The sequence below is a fragment of the Ipomoea triloba genome, chromosome 8, assembly GCF_003576645.1.
Source record: "Ipomoea triloba cultivar NCNSP0323 chromosome 8, ASM357664v1".
In the NCBI taxonomy this organism is placed as follows: Eukaryota; Viridiplantae; Streptophyta; class Magnoliopsida; order Solanales; family Convolvulaceae; genus Ipomoea; species Ipomoea triloba.
Window position 1 is genome coordinate 9,349,473 of NC_044923.1, and position 15,775 is coordinate 9,365,247.

The following is a 15,775-nucleotide window of genomic DNA, read 5'->3' on the forward strand; positions in this document are numbered from 1 at the left end:
GGCGGTCGACCAACGCCGCCTAGTGCCTAGGCGGGGATTAGTCGGCGCCTAGGTAGGATTTCTGCAACACTGCTTGTTACATTTAGCCCCTAATTATTAAATCTTTTTATATTTAATAAAAAATTCAAATTTATTTGTCACATTTAGTCTTCCAATTAATAATATGACATCGAATCATCGAAATTGAGAAAATGTGTAACTGGGATGCTTTAAAGGTGCAAATCCTTTCATTTTCTATTTTACAGTGCCCGTGTGTATAATGCTAAATTGTTAATGCATATGTTATTTGCATAATTGCATGTATTTTTTTTCCTTAGGCAACGAGGGAAAACTGTAGTCACTATTTGAGGGTGTGCAGTATGCAAATAATATACAATTTGCATACTGTAAATTGTATTTTTGTATAATAGACTACAAATAGGTTAATAGTACTAAAAATGCTATGTACCATAGATTTAACTGAGGAGGTGTTGGTATGAATCCAACTTATCCCTTTTAAGTTAGAAAAGATTGCAAGTCAATACATAAAAGGAGTTGGGAAATCTGTGCTTACCAAATCATATATCAAGGTCGGATTGAAGAAAATTAAGGTACTTGTGATTCAGTCAATCTTTACCATCACTCCGAAAATCAAGGGATAGATGACATATTATTGGAGTCTAAAAGAAAAAGAAATCATGTTTGATTTTATTCTACAAAAATAAATATAATATCGACTAGGATTTTAATTTACGCGGGTGTATTCAATCAAAACTTTTTAAGACTTTCAAAAACTTTTAAAGTGATGGATTTTAATTGACTTTTATAAAGTTTTTGTAGACTTTTTAGAATTCTTTAAACTTTTATAACTTTGTAAGAGTCTATAAATATCTGTAGGACAAATATTTATAAACTTTTAAAACCTTTTTTATATTAAAAAGTCTACAAAAGTCATTAAAACTCTAAATTGAATACACCATCACAAATATTCCATAACTTCTATTAATATACGGAGTATTATTTATAATTTTCTTATAAAAATATATTTTTATAAATCATAAACATGGTTGCAGTAGGCGCTAGTCGGGCGGTAGACTAGCACCTAGCGCCTAAGCGGTCTATGCGACGCCTAGGTACCGCGACCTATAAAAACAAAAAAATAATGCATGTGTGTGCGTGTATGTCATATATTATATTACAAGCTTATGAGATCGACCATGTTCCTAGAGCAGAAAACTCGGAGGCAAACGTTTTATCTAAGATAAAGCTGGGAGGAATACCAGAGTACTTAGTGGGTATATGTCGGAAAGAGATGGTTGAACGATCAAGTATAGAGGCTCAGGATAGGGGGGCAGAGAAAGTGAACGAGATAAGCGAGCAAGGGCGACACCAAGGAGAAAGCAGTAATGAGGATGAGAATACTCCAGAGGCTCAAGTATTAGTCAGCCTTATCATGTACAAAGAGAAGGTCGAGCTACCTAATGACCTGGTGGAATTAGCTAGAATTAAGAGAATGGAACCGTCTTATGTCATGCAGGAAGAAAGATTATACAAAAGGTCTTTCGGCGGCCCCCTCTTACTGTGTTTGTTCCCGACTGATGCTGAAAAGGTAATGGAGGGGGTGCACTCTGGAATTTGCTCGGCGCACCAAGCGGCTCACACTTTCGCACGAAAGTTAGTGCTACAAGGATACTATTGGTCGATCATGGTCAAAGACTGCATCCGAAAGGTAGTCAAGTGCCCCGTTTGTCAAGCTTTTGATCGAAAGGAGACAAGGTCGGCTTCCTTCTATACGCCGATCACCACTGCCATCCCCTTCGCAAGGTGGGGCATAGATTTGTTGGGTCTATTACCAATGGCGCCTGGGCGGTATAAGTTCTGCATAATAGCTGTCGATTACTTCACTAAGTGGGTAGAGGCCGAGCCATTAGTCACCATAACCGAGTATCAGTGTAGGAAGTCCCTTTGGAAAAAACATAATTTTTCGGTTTGCATTCCCGAGCATTTGATAAGTGACAATGGTCGGCAGTTTGATTGTCGGCCCTTTGCTGAATTCTGTGAGCAGTTCGGGATTCGGCATACTAAGGTGTCCATGGCCTATCCTCAGGCGAACGGACAAGTGGAAAGCGTCAATCGGACTATCGTGGATGGAAATACGAAAGAGGTTAAGTGACCTACAAGGAAGGTGGGTGAGCGAGCTAAAACGAGTGTTATGCGCCTACCGTACAAGTCCGAGGAGGGAAACTGGAGAAACACCCTTTTCCTTGACATATGGATTTGAGGCTAAAGTGCCGATTGAAGTGCTTGAGCCTAGTGACCGAGTCACACCGATGAAGCAAATGAAGACAATTTGATGATAGAAAAGAATTTCCTAGAAGAAAGGAGAAAGGAGAGAAGTTGAGGGTTGAGGAGTGATGAGAGATATACTAAGGCTCGGTATTGAAAGCTCGGTGTGGAACAAAAGGGGCGACTGACGAGGAGGGGACGAGGACTCAGAAGGGGGTACGATAACATGGTATAAGTCGGCCGACGATTGGTCGGACGGTCGAGGGATCGTTGAGAAGGTGACAAGACAACTGAAGATCTTAGACTCAGAGTGATTGAACATTGCTATTGAAACGATTAATTACCATGGAGGAAGGGTCGGATTAAAGAAGTTAGAAGAAGACGAGTCGGATCGGACTGACCTAGAAGGGGCCGAGGTAAGAGAGGCGGTGCAAGAAGGGCGGTGCAAGACAGGCGGTTATGAAAGTTTTCTAAAGAGTTTGTCGGCGGAAGGTGGGAGATGCGGAAGGAATTGAAGGTCGAGATAGATTAGGAAAGTGCCTAAAATGTAATAAGGAAGGAGTTCCCAAAGTAGTTTAGAAGTTTCCTAAAGGAGAAATCCCTCCTAGCTTGTATAAATAGGGGTTCTAGGCCTCGAGAGAGGCATAAGTAATTCATTGTACTCAAAGGCAATTCGTAATACAAAGAGGGCTGAAAAGTTACTCTAGTTTTCGATAGTTCTTAGTCGATTTTCCGGTGGTGTTGGCCTGCCGTTCGACCATTCCGTGGGAGATAAAACCAACAAGGAGTAACCAAGGGAAAAGTATTAACTGAGAGATGAGAATTAAAATTACCTGGGGTAAATCCAGTGTAGGGATAAAATACACAGTTGTTTGTAATGCATATGCCCAATAGTGGAGGAGGGGTAAGGACACAAAATGGAATAATGATAATCGGGTCTGAACTATATACCTATGGCGTCTTTCTGTCGTACCATTATGTTTAGGGGTATGGAGAACGCTAATGAAATGTGATGTGCCACATGCATTAAATAGTGGTACTAGTTTCTGGAATTCTTCCCCATTGTTTGAGAAAATTGAAACAATCTTTATATTAAAAAAATTCTTAACAAGCCTCTTGAATTGGAGAAAGATAACACTTACATCAAATTTATTTTTTAGTGGGTACAACCAAGTGTATTTGGTAAAAAATTCAACAAAAAACACATAATAAGAAAACCTTCAAAAGACTTTTTAGTGGTTTTCCAGACATCAGTATATACAAACTCCAAAGGTTTTGTACTAGTTAAAGAATTTTCAAAGAACGGAAGCTTGTGACTCGATCTTATTTATAGAATATGAGGAACAATTGAAACGAGACATTGTAGATAATTCAATATTATTATTTTTTAACAAAATACTCAACGTTTTATTTGATGGTCACCCAGAGTATGATGCCAATCAGAAAGAGAATTTGCTAGTAAGATTGACTTGAGGTGGAAGCAACAATGATGCGCAGTAAACGTCATGGTAATAACTTCTGTGCATTTAATATTATATGGCTATAAGTATCCAATAATTGTACTAAAAAATGTAGGCAAATTCAAACCATCGATCTTCAAGATCTGATGGATAGAAAATCAAGTGAAGAAAATGGAGTCATTTTCATAAATATTAAAAATTTTTAATATTTGTAATATTTATGAAAACGACTCATCCCTTTTTTTCTTTCTTTTTTTTTCTTCATTTTCAACCGTTAAATCTACTAGATCAATAATTTGAATTTGTTCACATTTTCCACTGCTAAAATAATAGAGTAAATATTAAGTTAATTTTTTTTTTTGAAGGTAAAAACTTAATGTATTAAATCAGAACTCAGAATGTTCACAAGAAACAGAGGAGGGGAAGACAACCACTCCCCGCAACCTGACATAGAAACGGCCTCCCTAGCCATAGCATGGGCTGCACAATTCGCAGATCGCCTAGCAAAACGGAAAACTACATCATAAATCATAGATGCATTTTCCTTAACATCGTCAATTAAAAGACCAAACGGAGAATTAAAAGAGTCTGAAAGTAAAGCATAGTAAACAAGTTGGGAATCCATTTCAACATCGATGTCTCCCAAGTCCATCCCTTTCACCTAGCTGAGAGCTTCCCGAATGCTCATTGCTTTCGCTTCTTTAACAGTAAAAGTGCCCGTGCAAGTCATACTCTTTGCCGCGATGAAACGTCCTTCATCATCCCGAATCACCCACCCCATCCCCATGACCGATCTGTCCAAGTCCATAGCAACGTCCGAATTCAGTTTCAAGCGCCCATGGATTGGAGGTGACCACTGGTCCATAACAGCATTCCTTTCATCACCTGATTCATGATCATCCATTCCATTAACAAGTTTCCAATTTGACCACAGTGACATAGCAGCAAATAACATAGCATGCATTTCATAGGGAGCTCCTTTCCAAACAAAGTCGTTCCTGCTGCACCATAAACCCCAACAGGCCATAGCAAACTTGCTTAAGCAATCATCTCGTAAAGAATTAATATTCAAGAAAAACCAATCAGAAATATTACCGGTACTATGTTGAATTACCGGCAACCCCAAAGTATTCCACATGATATTTAAGTTAATTTTCTTTAATTACTAAATATTTAACAAATTTTTAAAAAAAGAATAAAAATAAAACTATTATTAACTAATGAAATCATCTGACTAAACCTTCCTTTACTATTCTTTAAAAAAAAAAAATCTTCCTTTACTATAGATTTTTATGAAGACCAAAAGCCCTAATTCTACTAGGGGTGGGCATTTCGGTCTTCGGTTCGGTTTCGGTTTTAAAAAATTTAAACCATTCAGTTTAACATTAGAGTTCGGTTCGGTTTGAAACTGTTCGGTTTTGGTTCGGATTTAATTCGGTTCGGTTTTCAGTTCGGTTTAAGGTCCAAATTGTAGTGTTTCCTAGTTTTCCGAACATCCTATCACATTATCCATATCCAAAGTCTAAACATTATATAACAAAATAACAATTCAAAGTCCAAACATACTACTAAGTACTAATTGTGAGGTAAAAAACAATTGCAACAAACAACAAAAGCGCAAAGTAGAGAACAAGCTATAAAGAAATCAAATAAAAAATTTAAGAGATACTAGTGAGAATAGGAATTAAACGACGAAGCAGGTGTCAAGGGACTTAGATTTACTTCTTTATTATTATTTTTATTGTTGTTGTTATTATTAGTATTATCATCATCATCATTATTATTATTATTATTATTATTATTATTATTATTATTATTATTTAAACCTAACAAAGTTCGGTTCGGTTCGGTTCGATTTTTAACCAAACCGTTCGGTTTACAAGAATCCCGAACCGTTTGATTTTGTATTACTAATTCGGATCGGATCGATTCAGTTCGGATAAACCGAACCGAAATACCCCCACCCCTAAATTCTACTATTATCAAGTCTAAAATGGGTGATTAGAATCAATTTGGCAAGTTTCCTATATTTTGAGCAATGTTGAAAATGGCTAGTTTCCTATGATTAAAGTCTAGTTTACTCCAAAATCCATTCCTTTTTTTTTTTAGCAAAAACAAATGCTTAAATTAATTACCCAGTCAAGATCCAAAACATGAGCAATGGAAAAGAACGGGACCGAGAAGCAGTCTACACGGTCAGTCTTAAATAAGGACTCTCTAACTAACAAATGGACGACCCTAGATAAGGACTCTCTAACTAACAAATGGACGACCCTATTTGCAGACCGTTTAACAAACAAAAAGCAAAGATTAGTAAAATCTTTAGCTATTTCTCTAATGTCATTGACTATAAGATCAAAAGAAGTAGTTAAGTGCTCGTCATGGATTCCATTGATGACCTTCAAGCAATCAGATTCCACCTGGATATCATCAGCATGTAGCTCCTTCAGCCATTTCAACGCTTCCTTGACGGCCATCGCTTCAGCCTCATCTGGATTGTGTATCACCATCATGGGGACCTCTCTAGCAGCAATGAAGTCACCATTGGAGTCTCTAAGAACAAGCCCGAAACCCATCTTCCTATTAGAGATACCAAGAGCCGCATTGATGTTGATCTTCTTCCACCCTGGTGGAGGCTTTTCCCAGCGGGCAGCGTGATCATCCCCATTCGCAAACTGGTTGGCTCCAAAATTGACCTCCTGCCACTGACAAAGAAAGGTTTGAGCTCCTCCAATAACTGCATGCACAGGGGTAGAAGTGTGGTTCCAAGTTTTATCATTCCTGGCCTCCCAAATTTTCCAGCAGACTGTGATCAACAAGCAAAGTTCATTATCGCTTAGCTTCCTGAAGTTCTGCTCCAACCAATCCAGAATAGATTGGCTGCTCCAGTAGTCAATACCCCCAATAGCATCCCCGCATTGTCAAGCAAAAGGGCATCTTACAAACAAGTGAAAGGCAGTTTCATTCTTGCCATTGCACATACAACATGTTTCAAGATGTGGCAATGCATGGTTACAAAAGGTTCATAAATTTCCTAAATCAAGATTATTATACAGTTATATTGGACTAGAATAGATACATATGTAAGGGCAGACCCTTTGATAGATTGAACAGAAGTAAAACTAAACCAGAAAGCAGGATATGGTCTTGAAGTAAAATTTGGTAAGTACTGCATTAATCATCATCTGTTTCCCTGTACAGTGACTCTCTGCACTCTACTCTAATGATATCAGCATTTAATCAGAAGTTAATAAGAGGGATATGATTAAGTGGAATAAATGGACCTCTATTCTGTTATGTCAAGAGAAGTCTTTAATTGTCTGACAAGGTAAGGTAATGTCTTTAAGCAGTGTTGAGTTGACAGGTCAACACAAGATTCCAAGACCTTGATGGTATTGCCATCCTGCTGGAGTTTTGCAGCTACAAATTTGTCTTGGCAATGTGTCAATGACCTTTTCATGTTTTCCTGTATACATAAAAAAAATGCATAATTATCACACAGGATTAAAAATAGAGTTTGTAAACATTAGAATGCACTTATGCAGACAATCTGTTGTTCAGTACGTTCAAATTGTATAGAAACACTAGTTTCAACATACAAGATCAAAAGGGAAATTTTCCATTACACACACATATAGGTTTGCATAGTTCGGAGAAATTAATCCTACATTTGCAGGGCACACATCCTAAATGATAACCTAATCCACTATAGTTTAAGTACAAAGTTGAATGGAAAGCTAAACAACAATTGAATTCCTCTCATTGTTGAAACCCTAACTAGGTACCACACTACCGCTACATGAATTAGGAACACAAGCCCCCTTGTATTTCCAAATTCTTCAAACACCATATAGAACTACTACTGTACAAATCACCCTCTTCTGCACGTGAACGTGTTGTGATCACCGATTACTGACCTTGGTTGATGGATGGAGATGATGCTCAAGAAATCTTTTAAAGCATAGGATGTAAGAATCTTCCTTAAGCTCAAGAGTGTTCCCTAAAAATAGGTCATAGAACACATGCTTATAGAGGCGTTGGAAGTTATGTTGTAACACATCTCTGCAACCAAGAATACCACATCCTTGCCCTGGAAGGCCTTTTTCAGCCGTTCAGTGCATGAAAATCAAGATCAAGACATCCCCTGGGACTCTGCTATACATAATTTGAAAAGGAATTAAGTTTGAATTTGGCAAGCTGGTATATCAAATCATGACATTGGTAGACGGTCATGGAGGAAAAGCATCTTTGCTCTTTCCAAATCTAATCATTGATCTGTTGGTGGACTAAGGACCAGACTAAAATAGATTTGGTTATGAGGAAGAAGCCAAGCAACTTATCATATTACTGAAAATTTGATGAAAAGGCAAACATCTAAATGACTTGGAATCAGCCACTAGAGCACAAAGAAAACTGAGAGATTGAGAGCAACTCAGTTTAGTAACTCTGGTAAACCTATGAACAAACAAAGATCGATCCAATTCCTGCAAATGCATATTCAAGTATAGGAGCAGCAAGAAGAACAATCACTCAAAGCGCAGAGAACAAGTGCTACAGAGTGACTAGAACTGATGAAAGAAATATGAAGAACCATATCTGAGAGTGGAAGAGGAAGCAACTGATGATACAGGAGAGCAAGATGTTGAAATTGTAGTTGGAACATCTTCAGAGCAGTCAGTCTCTCCCCAAGAAGTAGATTAGCTTTTTGGTTTTCTTTTTGTTTGGAAATTATTTTTGAATCTATAACTATTCCTTGGATATCTACCTTAACTGCTTGGACAGACAACACTCCAACAGTATGATCTAACCACAGGATCTTAATAGTTTGGATAATCTTTTGGTCTAGCTCATGTAAGAAATATATAAATCAAATTAATATTCTAAATTAAGGTTCTTTAAAATGGGGAGTTTGCTTTTGGATATTGTTCCTGTTAGCTACTGTTTTGCCTGTTGCACAGGTTGCCTATCTATTCTAAGATGGAGCATACAGTTAGAATAAATAATTTTCTTTTTTTAAATTGATTTCAGATGGGGGCGTAAGAGGCACTCAAATTTAGAAAGAATAAAATATATAAATATAAAAATATATTAGATATGGGATGGAATGTAAGATACACTCAATAGGAACTGCTATGTGTAGTTGTGTACGGTCTATACATATCAAAAGAGGAATTGCTATTCAAGTCAGAACATGTTGTCCACTCTCCTTTTCACTATTGTTCATGATTTACTTGTCTAAATATTTTTTGATCACTCGCATGACACTAATCTCAATTCTCAAAGGGGCAACCCTAATTATCACAGTAAAGGATTAACAAAAGAGGCACCACGAAAAAATAATGACAGAACATTACCATTGAAACCAAATTATTAAGAATTCCTTTGTCAAATTCGGAGGTGTTTCCGCCACCCCAAGCTTCAAGCACATTAATAGTATTTCTGAATGAAGCTACTTATCTATTGAAGTCTCAGTTAAGACTAAATCCACTCATCAGAGCCCTTGTAACTTGTTACTTGCAAAAGATGTTTATTGTTGATTTTTCCCTGAAAGAATCATGGCACATATTTTATCCTCTCTAAGCCAATGAGAATAAAACCACCCCACAATTTATGAAATCCATCTATCCGCATTCTATATCCACTTTATGCTTCAAAATCTGAATCCAGCTTCTCCCACCCATTTAAAGCAACAACTTTGTTGAACAAACTTAAATGCTAAGTTCTTGTAAGGTTCATCCGGACCTTCCATTCTAAAGAAATATAAAACAATATATATTAAATTCAAAACACTTCTATCTTCAAGTGTAACAAGATTCTTTTGGAGACTAAAGTCAAATCTTCAACCCATGGCATTTTTTATCCAATATGGAATATGACGAATTACAGATATCCGAATTTTAGTTCCCACAGCTCAAACTTCTGCTATGGAGTCGAAAGACAAAATAAACATAAGTTATCCAAGAACAAAGGTGTTGAAATTAATTTTAACATCAAATTCTTATACCCATATGCATACACTAGCACAAAGAGCTATTCCCAAGATCTTCAAATAGATAGTTAACTGCAATAGTTCTTCTAAGTGTCTTTACCTCATCTATTTCTTTATATACACAGATAAATCTCAATCTCGATATTGATAAAAACCATAACCACAAACAAAAATTTCAGTATGAACAGGCATTATTAAAAACCTAAAATGAGTAGGGAATTTACTGCAAATTTAGCCGTTTCATCCTCCACAAGATAATGGGCTTTGAGAACAGGGACGGTGCAATACTCCACACAGTTCCCTATCTCCTCTTGAGTTTTGCTCCTATCGAAGCACTCATAAGCGCATTTGAAGTATGCTTGCTGCAAATCACCAATAGAATTAACAAGCAGGTTCAACGCTCGAACACCCGGATACCACAAACATGGCTAGAAATTGGAAACGCCGAAGAAATGGAAGAAACCTGAAGGGTGAAATTGACGTGGTCTTTGACACCGGAAAGTTGGGCCTCCGTAGCTGCGGTGATTTCATTGAGTTTTTGCCTCATTATCTCCGCTACCAGTTGCTCTTCGGCGTCTGCCAAGTGATCCATCTATCACAATTCACAGAGGACTGCAATTTGCTCTACCCTATTTGCGCATAATAGGCATGGAAAGATAGTGCGAGACTTCAAGGAATTGAACTTAGGTAGTTGGGGTGTCTTTTGAAACCACGAAAATGATAGAAGAGTGTATTTGGTTGAGAGTAGGGTTCTTAACGAACCGAACATAAACGAAGGGAGGTTGTTCGTGTTCATTTGTTAAGGATTTTGGGGGTGTTCAGGTTCGTGTTCGTTTGTTAAGTTTTTTGAAAATCCTGTTCGTGTTCGTTTGTTAAGCGTTCGTTAGTGTTCGTTCGCGAACACGTTCAAACGTTAACAAACATGTTCACAAACATGTTCATTTACGTTCATGAACATTTAATAATCAAACACATGCACATGTTCATGAACCCAATTTGTTCGTGAATAATAAATAATCTACGTTTATGAACAATTTATATGTTTGTAAACATGTTTGCTAACATTATTAAACGAGTTTGTTCGCGAACATTACTAAACGAATACAAACGAGCTTGTTCACGAACACTACTAAACGAACACAAACGAGCTTACCACTGTTCAGGCTTTGTTCGTTTATTAACCGAGCTCTAAATTTTGTTTGTTAATATAATGTTCATTTACCTTAACAAACGAACATAAACGAACGCTTACCGAGCTTGAACACGAGTAGTTTGTCGAAAGCTCTGTTCGCTAACACCACTAGTTGACAGGTATAAAGTCATCGTTGTTTTAAAGTCATTGTTATTGATTGGTTTGGTTGACAAGTTTTATAACATTATTATGAATTTTGATTACCTCATACTTATTCCCTAATAAAATAAGGTTTCATTTCCCTTCTTCCTCCTCTTCCCCAGCTATTAATAATCATTTTCATTTTACCCTACCACCAGACATGTAAAATACTTTCACTAAAATTCATTACCACTACAAAGTATTTGATACACATTCCGATTCCGATTCTCATGTGCGAACCAAACACACCCTAAATGTTTTTGAAAAATAAGTTATTTTTCAAAAAATATTTTTATTTCTAGTGTTTGGTTGTATTTCAAAAAACTATATTGGTGTGTTTGATTCATTTTTCGGAATATGAGTAGAATTGTATAATTAATCATTTTAATTGTTTTGTTTAGAATATAATAACATTTAGAATACTCTTCATTTTATCTGTCTTATTTACTATTCATTGGTCAAACCAACTATTTCTTCTGTATTTATTTTTTAGTATTTTTTTATAATTTGATTTTTTTTGTGTTTAATAGTACTTTTAGTGTAATTTCTAAATATATAAATTTTGTATACTAATACTAAACTTAATAATTAATATTGTGAAAATTTGAATTAAAAATAACTTCAGTCAAGTCTCGTTAACCGAACCAAACACATAAAAAATGACGGAGGAAGTAATAATAATAATAATTGTAAATATAATAAAAAATAACTAATAAGATATCAAAATAACTAACCAAAGTCTTCCAGTTCAAAATAACAAATAAAATTATTACTAATTTTACAATCTACAATTGCGAACAAATATTACTTATCAAAGTATTGGTGTTGGTGGGGTAGTGGTAGTCAAGGTACTTTTATATATACTAAACCAAACTTAATATTATGGAAAATCAAATTAAAAATAACATTAGTCAAGGTAGATGTTCATGACGTAGTATTTTCTGGTTGAAGGATATTTCTCTCTGTTTTTTCAATGTGAGATTTTTACATATGCTTGGTTACGTTTAATTTGCAGCTTGTAGCACTGGACTTCATCGCCGGTGTATTCGCCATAACAGATTCAGGTAGCCAGCTATGATCTCTGGTTTCAGGATTTAGAAGAGGCTGAGGCCAAGCAAGAAGAGGGTGGCAGCAATTTTGTTGGAAAAGAAGAGCATAGCAAGTTGGAGCAGTTTTGAGGAAAGAAAAAGAAAGATGATTATTAATGAAGGCCAAAATTAAACCAAACATCTTGTACTCCGATAACATGTAGTGACTCTCTCATATGGGAGGTCATGAGATAGAGCCCTCAGTAGAGGCAAATACAGGTTGAGAAAGTATAGATGAACAAATATTACAATATAATAGGTCAGTTATATTTCAAAATAAAATTAAAAAATGAAGGCCAAAATTAAGGTTCATTCAAGGGGTGTTGGTCCAAGCATTTATAGGCATCCAACATGCAAACATTGCATCTCCAAACTTCAATAATATAGTTACTAAGCTAGCAATGATTCTCCCTACATCTACTTCTTTCAATACCAACCTAGTATTACATATATTGATCAAAGAATCATTTTTTCAATGATATGTAGTCGGTATTTTCAAATTTAACTCTCAAAAATTAATTTTAAAAAATTACAATTTTAGTCCATGTATTGTATAGCGGGTGTAATTTTTTTTTCCAATAGTACCCCAGTGGTATATTTAGTCATCAATTTAATTTTCTTGGAGAACAACACTCAACAATTGTTCTCACTACAAATGATTTTCATGGCCGAAAAAAGTACCTACAATATTATTTGAAGATATTAAATTACTTTCAATTACAAAGTAATACTATTGCGGTGCCATATTAATTAGGAACAAAAATAACACTTCTTTAGAACTCATAAACTAAAACTACCAATTTTTTTCAATAATTATCTTACATTTCAACCTTGACTTTCAAAGTTTTATTATATCATATAATCATTATATATATGATAGAATGGTCCTAAGAGAACACACATCAGGAGAAAACTAAGAACTAATCTCAGCCTTACATCTATGAAAATCGAAAAGATCAGATTAGATTTATAAAAAGAAATGCAATAGAATTTTCGTAATTATCAAATTCACTTTGCAAACTTGAACACTTAAATATGCAATCTGTAACAACTAAATATGTAAACATGGATAAATTTTAAAAAGTTAATGAAAAAGCTAAATTTTAAATCTAAACCATTAATGCTAGACCCTAAGAAGTAAAAAAAATGAATCCATAAACCAAATAAAATAAAAAACTTAGCCTAAGGCCCTAAACTCTAAAATCCAAACCCTAACTGCAATGCGCATTCGCATTTTTGCAAGTGCAATTATTTAGTAATAAATATGCATTATGTTAATACTAAATGTGCAAACCTGAAAATTTCTGAGAAGTGCAGATTTTAGTGTTCAAGTTTATACAGTAAAGTTGATGAGAATTGCGAAAATACCACTGCATTTTTAAAAAAAATATGATTTGATCTGTCCAATTTTTCTAGATGTAAGCATGAGATTGGTTTGTAGTTTTCTCCTAAATATTTATTCTCATATGATCAAAAACACACACACACACACACACATGGGCTGGTTCTGGTGCGAAGGATCTCTCAGGTGAAAGATGGGGTTAGATCTAAGTCGTTGATCAAATCTAGATCAACGGCTCAAATCAATGAATTTTTTTTAAATAAAAAAGAAGAGGAAGAAGAAGAAGGAGAAGAAGAAAAGGCATACCCAAGATCTGCTATTGGCGCTCATCTCTTCTCTTCTATGTTACTTTGGCAATGTCCATTAACTGAATGTTGAAAAATGATTGAAAATCTTAAAAAAGAAAACCACACACCTAAAGTTTCAGAGTGACTCACCTTAAGAAGGAAAGCCACGCACATTTTTTTTTTTTAAATTTGTGTTCAATCTGGGCTGTTAATTTTGATTAGATCAAGGGTAGAGATTAAACCGAACTTTAAGGTGCGTCACTCTAGAGCATTAAGTGTGTCTTTCCATAGCTTAATGTGTGTTGCTTTCCTTCTTAAGGTGCGTATATTTAATTTAATTCTTAAGGCGCGTCACTTTTCTAGTTTAAGGTGCATTAGTCTAAAGCTTTAGACGCGTCTTTCCATAGCTTAAGGTGAGTTGTTTTCATTCTTTAAGGTATGTATATTTAAAGCTTAAGGTGCATGCATCACTTTTCTAGTTTAAGGTACATCAGTTTAAACTTAAGGTGCGTTGTTTTATACCTTAAGGTGCGTGATTTTATAACTTAATGTGCGTAGTTTTATATCTTAAGGTGCATCAATTTGAGACAGTTGATCATTTGCATGCATATTGACAGAAGTGCGTTTAAAAAAAAAAATTCTTGATTTGAACGGTTGATCTAGATTAGATTAACAGTTCAGATTTCACCACATCTTTCATCTGCGAGAGTCTCCATACTTGAACTAATCCCTATATATATATATATATATATATATATATATATATATATATATATATATATATATCACCTATTTTCTAGGTGCTCGCTCTCTTTTATTTTCTTAATTTATTTATGTGTAACAAAAAGTAGTGGATGAACAGTAGGAAACCGTGTTGTCTGGGACAATGAAAGTTAACAACGTTATTTTTACATAGATTCATATTATTGCGCATACATCAATGCCATATCTGTTGGAGCATATCGCAACAAAACGTTTGGAAAGAAAAATCAGGGATCAAGTGTCAACAGGCAACATCAATAGTATGGGAGTGATCTCTAAAAGTGAGTGGGCTCCTTGTGCCCAATAAACAAAAGTCTAACTTCTGTATCCAACTGAGTTACCAAAATTTACATCCTCTCATATGCTTTGTCGGGCTGGAGCCTAAAGGGCTCTTGGGGTTGAGAAGTCAACAAACTCTGAACTCTTCCTCGCACGGCAAACTTAAAATAACATTAAATTAGCTGAAAAGTTGACAGACAAGCACAACAGGGAGTACACAATAAGTCATTCTGCCTTTTAAAAAAAAAATCTTCCAAATTATCTAGCTAGTATAATAATGCGATTCAATCTGCTGTTTATACTTGCCTGTAACTAATTATTACTGATTAGTTCAGGCGAGTCTCAGGTCAAATATTCTCATCACTTATTCATGGCGAAATCCTTTTCTAGATGTATTCTTTCTTAGTTTAAACATTTCTTAAGTTAAATATTTTTATTTTAAGATAATTATGTGGTCGTTTTAATGTTTTAAAAGTTTTGATAACCTTATTAGTGTTTTTTTTTTTTTTAATTCGTAGCCACTATCCGAGTGTATACATTGGATAAACTACACATTGTGACCACAAGGAGGTAAAGTAACTTAGGTTGCACATAATTGACTGACTCAAACCAGACTTATAAGTTATTACCACTGAAAATTGAATATGAAATCTTGTGGTTACTAAGTCAATAGTATGACCGATCAACTTAATTGGTTGGGTTGCCCAAAGATCACCTTATTAATTGATCTGATCAATGTGCGTGGATGAGATTGAGAAGTAATTTCATGTAATAACAACTTATAATAATTGTAAGTTGAATGCAATTTTGGGAGAAGAAGTTGAACGTATGCAATACTTTGAGACAAATTGTGATTCACATTCACCTACTTTCTTTTTTATACCAAAGTTTGTATTTGTCTTATTTCTACTTCATTCATTGACTAGGTAGGTAAGACCAGAATGCTTATATATACCTCAGCTCATAGCTC

The 15,775-nt window shown here is 35.3% G+C and overlaps 1 protein-coding gene across 2 annotated transcripts; it reads right to left on the minus strand.

Moving 5' to 3' along the window:
- Window positions 1–5,856: 5,856 nt before the first annotated feature.
- Window positions 5,857–10,396, minus strand: LOC116026793 (protein FAM136A-like). Of its 2 annotated transcripts, XM_031268189.1 has the most exons (4): window positions 10,178–10,396; window positions 9,939–10,076; window positions 7,010–7,191; window positions 5,857–6,531 (listed from the first exon to the last, which is right to left on the minus strand). In XM_031268189.1, the coding sequence occupies exons 1-3, from the start codon at window positions 10,304–10,306 to the stop codon at window positions 7,012–7,014; spliced, it is 447 nt and encodes a 148-aa protein (XP_031124049.1). In that variant the 5' UTR covers window positions 10,307–10,396; the 3' UTR covers window positions 5,857–6,531; window positions 7,010–7,011. The 2 variants fall into 2 exon arrangements, with proteins under 2 accessions (XP_031124049.1, XP_031124048.1); XM_031268188.1 differs by having other exon boundaries at window positions 5,868–7,191.
- Window positions 10,397–15,775: the final 5,379 nt, after the last annotated feature.